Below are 10,414 nucleotides of genomic sequence, written 5' to 3' on the forward strand. Positions count from 1 at the left end.
TCAACATTTAAATAGTTGTTCAGTGTTGGGTTTCACATGGCAGCTCAAATGCTTCATATAGTGGTCACACTCCAGTGCAGTAAAAGCACAGTCCAAACCATCAGAATCCTTTTTGGCGGCGTGCATCTCGTCGTGTTCTGCTTTAAGCTCGCTTGCCGGCCTAACCCATTTCTTTTTTTCCTTTTCTTTCTCTCCCTCTTTTCCTCTCTGCTGCAGACTTGAGAGCAAACAGTGACCGACTGTCTGGAGTCCCACTGGAACTGCCCACAGCTGCTTGACCGCTGCAGACACTATCCACAAACATATGCGCGCACACAAACAAACAGCTATAGTTAGTCGTGATGGAGTGCGTCCCATTTGACCCGGTGTGGCTGCTAACTGCTGGGTTTTACACCGCAGAAGGCCGGGAGGAGGCAGGGACAGAAGCACAACAATCTCTGCTGCAACTGCTCACTCGGTGGCCAAAAGTCTGTGTTTGGACAAAGCTTATGTGGAATGGTGCTCGTGGCAGCTTCATTGAGATGATTTGTCATCATTTATCACTGAGCTCCAACAAATCCTCACATTACAGAGATAAATTATAATCGATTGCCGTAAAAGTCGGCTGTGTTCGCTCTTCTGGTTCCTAAAGCAAAACATTTGTCTTCTCCATAAACACATTTTTTCACAGAAAAGCTTCAACGGTTAAGATGATTGGGAACATGATTTTGGTTTGACATAGGTTTACATTGTATGCTCTTAATAAATGGCACAGCTTAAAGCGACTGTTTATAATATCCAGGAAATTGATGCATTTCAAGTTGGACGGAGTCCAAGCTGCAGGCGCGGTTTAGTTTACAGTAAAGCTTCCCAGACTTTCCTGCTGGAGATTTAGGAGCTCCACATTCACTGCGTGACTGTAACATGGAAACGTTACCACTAAGTAAATTGAAAGTAAATTGAAAGGAGAGACTAATAAATACAAGAATGTGAAAGAATGAGGTCACCTGCCAACACTCTGTGTATATCTACTTATGAAGATGAATGTTTTATATCAGTTATAATGATAATACTGGGAAATTCAAGTAATACAACCTAACATTCAAAAGAAATAAGACCTTTTATTTTTATAGTATTATTATGCAAAATTCCATTTGCGTCTAAAAACAATCCAAATGCCTAAAAAAAATGCCCAGTCGTTTTGTGGCGGTAAGTTTAATGTTTTTTGGTGTCTGGAAAATGAGCCATTTCAAAAAATCTTCCGAATGTAACATCACAAATCAGCAGGAACTCCCCATCGCCTAGCAACCCTAGTGAAGTCCAGCCCGATACCTAGCAACCCAAGCAGAGCTCCAGTACATTTGGTCACCTGGTTTTACTGCTGTATGGGCTGTACAATGGCTGCTGGAAAAGTTTTTTTTTTGTTGTTGTTGACTTACAATCACATGTGAGGGTAAACGTGGCCAGCACCAGCTTATTTGGATTTAAAGTGACAAGATGCCCTTCAAGAGCTCAAAATACGCAGAAGTGAGCAGATTAAAATCTCATTATGTACAAAAAAATGTAATGGACATGTTTTGTTCTGCCCCTAAACATATCCTAACCTTAAAACTCCTAACCTTAAAACTTTAAAAGTTTATTAACCTTTTTGATAAACTTTATTATTAACAATTAATAAAAATAAGAAACTGATGCATCACTTTTACAGTCGCGGTTCACCAGAGTAACTGGGGTTTAAAATCCTTCAAAATGCCAAATATGGACGTTTTCATCATGAACCTGATGTGACCAAAATAGCTGTATGAGGAGCTAACATCTCCTTTAGGAAGAAGACATTAGCAGCTTATGAATCTAGCAAAGAGATCTGAGAAGTATTTGAAGTCAGCCATTCCACTGTAATGACAGTCATCTCTATGTGGGTGTTACTGAAAACAACAGCCTTCATTTCCAGCTCTAGCTGTCTATCCAGCTAACACCCTAAAATGTAATCAAGGTTGTCTATATTAGGCTTTGCTCTCTACAAAAAACACAAGGACTAGATTATAGTTTGACTGCAAGGATAGAAGCAAAGAACAGGAGATCTGGAATCATGCCTAAAAGTGAAATATCTGCAAATTAGACGTTGCAAGAGAAGCACAGAGGTGGAGGTGTCATGGCTTTGGAATGTATTGGTGCAACAGGGCTTGGTCAGTTCAGCACCACAGAATCCAGCAAGACTCCCACCGTGTGTCAGAGGGTGCTTGAGAAAAATGTGAGAAACATCTGCAAAAGTCATTAAAAAACAAGATCCTGCAACACAAAAGTTACCCAAAGAATACCAATAAACTCCTCAAAGGGTGGCTGGGAATTAAGAAATGGAAAGAGTCAAAGCTGAACATGAAAGAAACGCATCAAACATCTCACAGCTGAAAGTAAGGAGTTTCCTGACTTTCTTCTGACTGGCTATAAGACGACTTTCTCTGACGTTATCTCAACCAGAGATATTTTACTTATTCAGTTAAATAAGTAAAATAATGTTCATTTGTTTAAGACGGAGATAAAAAATGAGATTGGATGTCAGATGTGAACATTTCTTAAGAAGTACCTGATATTTGTTAGCAAATATCAAGTATTTAGCGCTAAATTTTAGTTTAGCTCCTAAAGTTTAGTGCCTCCTATTTTTATCTTTGATAATGATAAAAAGATTTTATGATGATTTTAAATTCATTAATGGAGATTCATCAGACTCGAGAAACATTACATCTTCACTGACACTGATTATTCTATAATGGACCAATCTTTTATGCAAATTTTTCTGCAACTAATCCCAAATCTCTATAACTTAACCAAAGTTTTCATCATTCCATACACATCAATGATCTGAATATTCATATGTCTTGAACTCTTTTCACATTTTGTCATATTACAAACACAAAATTTGGTGTATTTTATAAAGATTTTAAGTAACAGAAAAAACACGAAGGAAAAGAAAAAGGACACAAAGGCCTGGAAGTAAAATCCTCCCAACTATAAAAAGGTAAGTTGGTAGGAACTGGTGGGTGGAGCGGCGACACGTCAGATCAATATCTTCACCAACTGCAGCCTTTAATTGTTATACAGCTGTGATCAGCTCTGCCAACAGAAGCGCTGAGCTTGAAATGAGTGAGTGTGATAAGATCAGAAACGAAGTTCTTTCACAAAACAGCGCTGATCCCAATTTGGAATGACTGGATCAGACATAAGATAAATTCATGCTGGTCAGAGTTTTCTTTCAGTTTTATATGTTAAACAGCAACAGTGAATGTTATCTAATTAGCTTAAAAAATGACATTACCTTGCAGAAAAACTATGAAAATCAAACCCACGTCTTGTTTTAATAACAAATATCCGTATAACTTTTATATCTGGTGTCTTTTTTAACCAGATTCAGAGCAGAAAACTCTCCTTTTGGCTGAACCTCTCCTCCTACTTCTTTCCCTTCTCCCCCTGCCCTCTTTGACCTCTCTCTTCTTCCTGTCCCTTCCCCCCACTGCAGCCCGAACCCCCACCTCCTTTCATCCCACTCAGGGCAGAAATGGACCAAATGCAGCAGGGGCCACCATGCAACCCCACCCTCCCACACTGGGTCGTCCTTTGGTCTGATTGATCAAGCTGCCACACTAAATTACAGCTGCTTTTGCCTGTTGTTGCTCTCAATTCCCACAATGATGAAGGGTGCTGCGCTGGATTGTTCGCAGTGAAACACTTAACCGCCCGACCGCATGAGGTGCCTGTTCATATCTACAGCTTAAAATGCTAGAATCCGTTTAGGTTTCTTTATTTTTTCCTGTGGTTTGCATTTCCTAGATGCACAGAGAGAGATTTTGTGCACAGCAGCAGGAAACTAATAGTCCAAAGTCTTTAATGTGACGAGAATACAACATGGACATTTTTGGGTACGTAAAATAAATCTCAAAATCAAAAACTTTGCACCTTGGATTTTGCTTCCAAGTAGCCAAATTTTTTAGTACATTTAAAATCCAACTTGAAGATTTGACCATCAGGTTTTAGAGAACTCTATATTTTCTTTTAATGCAGCTATATTAAATATTTAATAATAAATAATAAAAAAGCCTATAGTTAAGTTAACAATAAAATTAAAAAAGGTGTCTCTAAGATATTTTCCTCCATTTCTGTCAGTTGTACCAGTGTGAAATGCCAAAGATAACATTTTTGACATACTTAAGATAAGACGCTTGCAGCAACAAAATAATTCCTAAAGAGTTTTTAACAGAAAGTTTTGAGTAACTGCGTTTAAATACATCTGAACAACCAGTGGAGGGCAAAAACAACAGAAACCAACCAGAAACCTCACCATCTTTGTTTCAGTGTCACAAATAGAAAACGATGAACTGCAAACATTAACGCCAGTAACAATAAATAAATGGTAAGAATTCAAAGATGTACTTTGGGAAGAATGTGGAAATATTGTCTGAGGTTGAGCTTTTATTAAATTTAAATTTGTTTTTGGATCTTCTCAACAGAAACCAGTGTCGTAAAACAAACAAAAAGTGGTTATTTTATTTTCATCTTATAAAATATTATTGAAGTATAAGCTGTTTTCTAGGTCAAAAAAATGGATGATCATAAATTAAAATTTAATTTCTTTTGACTTATTTTCTTTCATAATTAAAAAGAGAAACTATCCCAATATGCTGAACACCTACCTCAAACTATGTTTCACCATGAAATGTTTTTGTCTATAGAGGTTATATTAGGGGAGAGTATTTTCAACATCAGGTTCACAAGCAAAATTTACAACAAATCCATTTTTAAACAACATTTTTTAAAAATTGTTTTGTAGTTAATAAATATGCTGGATAAAAACTTTTTAGATACAGTTGTGGGGGGAATTAAATGCAAATTAGAAAGGTTTCCTTCAATGGTTTCACAGTTAGAAATTTTAAAAATTTGTCCTTTACAGTTCTCTTCAGTGTTATAGTTGAAAAATTATATTTAGACCAAATTAAAACTTGTAGTACTCTTCTATTAACAAAATGGAAAACTGTTTTTTTTGTAGTTTGTCGCTTTATGTATATATATTTTTTATTTTAGAAAAATAATCTAATAAACTCTTTTTTCATGAGTTCTAATGACAGAAACGAATTATCAAAATATGCCATTCAGTCTTCGACCACAAATCTTTTTTTTTTTTAGGACATCAAAGGGGTAACATATACTAGTTGTACCAAGACGAAAGATAAGGATTTAATTAAAACGAGCAAAGATCCCACTAGAAAACTTAATTGTTTGGGTTTTAAAAAGTCTCTGGTGTAATGTAATTACTGTAACATACTTTCCTGCGGTGGGGAAATGAACACCAATCAACATCGAGTCCTGTAGGAAAACAAACGCTCTGATTGGCTGAAGCGCGGTTTCGGTTTCAAGGCGGCCCGCGCTTAGTGCTAGAGAAGGGGGGGTCTAGTGAATGGAATGGGCGCCTTGAAACCGGCGGAATCCTTGCGGAGAGAGGGGAGCGAGCCTCTGGACTTCCAACCGCCCAGCATGTGAGCCGACGCTCGGCGTGAAGTTTAGACGAAAAGCCCTGGAAATACTACCCGTTTCTGAGTCTGGATTTTGGACTGAGTAGCAGCTGAACGCGCTGGGGTGGTTTTATTTAGATTTTTTTAAGTAGACGTGAGTTGAAGTGCAGTTTTCCACGGAGTGTGAGTGAAGAGTGGACTGCTTGGAGTCACTTACAAAGAACATTAAGAAGTCATGACACGACGAACGTTTTACTTGGATTTATCTTCGTAAACTGCAAGTGAAAAGTCGACACAAGCCGCTGAAACTCAAACAAAGTGGACTAAAAGTTAGAGCTGTCGACATTTATCGTGGATTTTTCACCGTTTTCGGACGTTTTTAAGTCTCTCTACTTGGATCAAAGTTTTTCTATCCCACCCCCTCCTCCTCCTCTCCAGCTATGGCGGCGGCCAGGTTCACCGCTGGCTCCGCGCTGCTGCGGATCATGTGGCTGCTGTGCGGGATTTCTCTCTCACCCACTTCTTCTGCTCAGCATCACAACAGCGAAAGTGGGATATCCGTCCCGGAGCACGGTTTTTGCCAGCCCATCTCCATCCCGCTCTGCACCGATATCGCCTACAACCAGACCATCATGCCGAACCTCCTGGGCCACACCAACCAGGAGGACGCCGGGCTGGAGGTGCACCAGTTCTACCCGCTGGTGAAGGTCCAGTGCTCCGCGGATCTCAAGTTCTTCCTGTGCTCCATGTACGCCCCGGTGTGCACCGTGCTGGAGCAGGCCATCCCGCCGTGTCGGTCGCTGTGTGAGCGGGCACGGCAGGGTTGTGAAGCCCTGATGAATAAATTCGGCTTCCAGTGGCCGGACCGCCTCCGTTGCGAGGCTTTCCCCGTCCACGGAGCCGGGGAGATCTGCGTGGGACAGAACACATCGGAACCCGGCAGCCCGTCTTCCTCCTCGTCTCCCCATGCATCCGAACCCGTGACCCCTCCACAGCACCCTCGGATCCCGCAGCCCAATTCGCCCAACCAGTTCTCCTGCCCCCTACAGCTGGAGGTGCCGCCCTACCTGGGCTACAAATTCATGGGGGTCAGAGACTGCGGCGCCCCCTGCGAACCCACGAAACCCAGCGGGATCATGTATTTTCGAGAAGACGAGGTGAAATTTGGCAGACTTTGGGTCGGGATCTGGTCCATACTGTGCTGCGTGAGCACCCTGTTCACGGTGCTCACCTATTTAGTGGACATGAGGAGGTTCAGGTACCCGGAGCGGCCCATCATCTTCCTGTCCGGCTGCTACTTCATGGTGGCCGTGGCCTACGCCGCTGGGTTCTTTCTGGAGGACAAGGTGGTGTGCGTGGATAAATTCAAGGGGGAGGCCTACAGGACTGTGGCTCAGGGTACCAAAAAGGAGGGCTGCACCATCCTGTTCATGGTGCTCTACTTCTTCGGCATGGCCAGCTCCATCTGGTGGGTCATCTTGTCCCTGACTTGGTTCCTCTCCGCCGGAATGAAATGGGGCCACGAGGCGATAGAGGCCAACTCCCAGTACTTCCACCTGGCCGCGTGGGCCGTCCCGGCCATCAAAACCATAACGATCCTTGCAATGGGCCAGGTGGACGGAGACGTCCTGACCGGAGTGTGCTTCGTGGGGATCTTCAACGTGGACGCCTTACGCGGTTTCGTACTAGCGCCGCTGTTCGTCTACCTCTTCATCGGCACGTCCTTTCTGTTGGCTGGCTTCGTGTCGCTGTTCCGGATCCGCACCATCATGAAACACGACGGCACCAAAACGGAGAAGCTGGAGAAGCTGATGGTTCGGATTGGGGTGTTCAGCGTGCTCTACACGGTTCCGGCCACCATCGTGATCGCCTGTTATTTCTACGAGCAGGCCTTCAGGGAGCAGTGGGAACGCACCTGGCACATGCATACCTGCAAGCGCTTCGCCGTCCCCTGCCCGGTCCACAACTTCGCCCCCATGACCCCGGACTTCACCGTGTTCATGATCAAATATCTGATGACCATGATCGTCGGGATCACTTCCGGTTTCTGGGTCTGGTCCGGGAAGACCCTCCAGTCCTGGCGGAGTTTCTACAAGCGTCTCAGCAACGGGAACCACGGAGAGACGACGGTGTGAAGGCGAAACATGCGCGAAAATGAGGTCAAAAGCTTTCATTTCATTAATCCTGGTTGGATATTTTTTTTCTTCTTTTTTTTTTAAGAACTGAGTTATAGTGTTTTACTGTTGTGACAGCAGCACACAACACCTTTAAGGAAGTTGGACAACCTTCCAATATACTCACTTACTCCCCCGTCCCCTATTTTGTCAAAGAAATCATGGCTTTTGTATTCTTGGACCATAAACTGCTATAAAATGGCCATGCAAAGACTTAACCCTTTATAATATACACATATATTCCTATGTTACAATTTGAATGTACTCCCTATTCACCCTTGAGTTTGTCAGTGGACTGTATGAGAACAACAATGTGATAAAATTCATTCATTAGGGAAATTACTGCAAAGCTTTAATTGATGTTAGAGTTTGCAGGGTACAATCTCTTCTGCTTTAAATGGGAGGAATAGTTAATCATCATGTTTATGTGCCAAGTGGCTGCCTAGATTTCCCTCTTTTTCTAATCTTCCGACTGATGAATATTCACTTCTGTTTTGAATGTTCACTCCGAAGTTGAATGAAGTTATGTACTGGTTTGCACAGTGATCGTAAATGTAAAAAAAAATGACTGTTACACCACAGATTGACCTGGATCTTGCTTTTTTTTTTTTTTTTAAAGAGGCCACACACACATGCATACAGAAACCTGGAGACACAACGGCTCATTGTTAGTCTCTGTGTGTGGTCTCTCTACTTTTGGATTACCCATCAAAAAAGCTTTTTTTTTCCCTCTTTAAAGCCTTTAAGACACCCAAAGCACCATTTCAGTGATCCAGATTTAATCCATGGGAGTGCAAATGGTTCTTCTGGAGCTCTGTTATTTTATCCAGGATAAAATTGTACTCTGAGTTAGCACCTGCGTTCTGCTTGGTGTAACTTGCCTTATTTTTTTTTAATTTCATGAAGTGTTACATTATTGCAAGCCGACTGAACATTTTTTCTAGATGTTTTATTTACTTATTTTTAATTATCTGGGTTGTTTTTTTTTCTACAGAAGCCTAAAAATCTGAGAAGTTGCATGTTGTTTCTGTGTTAGAAGGAGGTCAAATAGAAGAGCTTGTTACTGAGGAGAGGGTTGTTTTTAGGAAATAAAAAAACTGGTTTACCAGATTGTGAGAACAGAAAGTTAAGGTTGTGTTGTACCTGACTTTTAATCATGATAATTTCCTAGTTTTTGATACAGGATTGTATAGGAATAACACCTTATTTTAGGCTTAAACCTGAGTTTAAATGCTTTTAGTTAAAGTGAGACGACTCTTGTTGAATGTCTGTCTTATCTTGATTAGGAGAAGTAATTACCAGAGTCGACTTGACGCTTGTAGCATTTAAAACAAGTGACTTCGTCATTCAGACTAAACAAATATATTAGTGGCGATTTGTCAGGAGTCAGCTGAAACCGCCTGCTTCTCGTCTCGTAGCACATTTTCTCAGACAATGAGAGCAAGTCAGCAGTTTGACCTTCGTGGTTATTTAAATTCCTAAACATGCCCTGTTGTTTTTTTACGTATATTCTCACTAAAATTGTGCATACTTTATACTTCATGCTGTATTTAAAGGCAGTCTGTATATACCATGCCATTTTCTTCTTCTTCTTCTCCTCCTCACATGGATGTACTACATACCTCAAGACCTGCTTAAGTTCTGCTCAACAGAAAAATGTCACTTCATGCATTTTTTACCAAACAAAGCAAAGTGATTCTGTTATTGCTACCAGACTGACACGTTTAGTTTGTTCTGTTTGCAGAAGGAAAATTAGTTTTTTTGTGTTTTCAGAACATATGCAAACCAGCCAGCAAACAGAGACTCTTGATTTTTAGATGCATATTGTATTTAAGGGGGGGGGGGAATACCCATTTTTGTCTGTTTTTACTTGTATTTTTTTAAAAATGAGATAAGCCCATTGTACATGTACAGTTTGAATAAAAGTGGTAAAGTTTGTAATGTGGTGATTATCATTTTGTGATGTGGACCTTGAGTTGTGCTAATGTTTACCCAATGTTGGCTAATGTTTAGCCAACATTAGCGATGTCTACAGCAAAACAATAGATAAGCCAGCCTTCAGATCAGAGCTGGATGTCAGTTAAAGTTTCAGCAAACGTATTGCTCTCTCATGTTTACAGAATCCTACTAGAGTGATATTTGTGACAGAGGTTCTGGAAAAAAAAACACATTTTAAAGTGTTTGTTTCTAGGTGTTGGAGCTGTTTACTGTGCAGCACCATTTAGTTTTACAGCCCTCTGACGAAGTGCTTGAGGGATGAGTCAGATAACTTTATTAGTCCAGTCTGCAGATTCACTTTCAGCAAAGAAAAGCTAAACGAAAGCAAAGGAGCTAATCTTGTTGGCCTTTAATGTCGATGTAATGTAAATAGACTGTCGTTTATGTTTAGCAGTCTATAAACAGGACATAAATGTGACACATTCACCACTCTTAAAGTTTTATAACATCAAATAAAAATACTAGGATACTAGGAGGAGCCATCGTTGACCTGTTTTGCAGTTGGCTAGTGAGTCATCAACGAAATAAAGTGGTTCAGATTATCCTTTACTTGGCAACCATGAGTCATAAAACTGTATTTTTTTAAATAAATACTACTTGGAAAAAGTGCATTAATCCTTGGGAGGTTCTTTCATTTTGTGCTCCACCCTGATCTCTAAAAGCAGGGGTGACCAAAGTGTGGCCCGAGGGCCATTTGTGACCCTGAACTGATTTTCAGCGGCCCTTGAATTGATGGAGAAGGAGACATTTTGATCCAATTAG

At 41.0% G+C, this 10,414-nt stretch overlaps 1 protein-coding gene across 1 annotated transcript; it reads left to right on the top strand.

The window, feature by feature from the left end:
- Nucleotides 1-5,078: 5,078 nt before the first annotated feature.
- LOC106950297 (frizzled-7-A-like) lies at nucleotides 5,079-9,594 on the top strand. Its single transcript, XM_015037054.1, has one exon. It carries the CDS (start codon nucleotides 5,921-5,923, stop codon nucleotides 7,613-7,615), a length of 1,695 nt encoding a protein of 564 aa, XP_014892540.1. The 5' UTR covers nucleotides 5,079-5,920; the 3' UTR covers nucleotides 7,616-9,594.
- Nucleotides 9,595-10,414: the final 820 nt, after the last annotated feature.

This window comes from Poecilia latipinna, unplaced genomic scaffold (genome assembly GCF_001443285.1).
Source record: "Poecilia latipinna isolate Pla-1442-1.1 unplaced genomic scaffold, P_latipinna-1.0 Scaffold390, whole genome shotgun sequence".
NCBI classification, from domain to species: domain Eukaryota; kingdom Metazoa; phylum Chordata; class Actinopteri; order Cyprinodontiformes; family Poeciliidae; genus Poecilia; species Poecilia latipinna.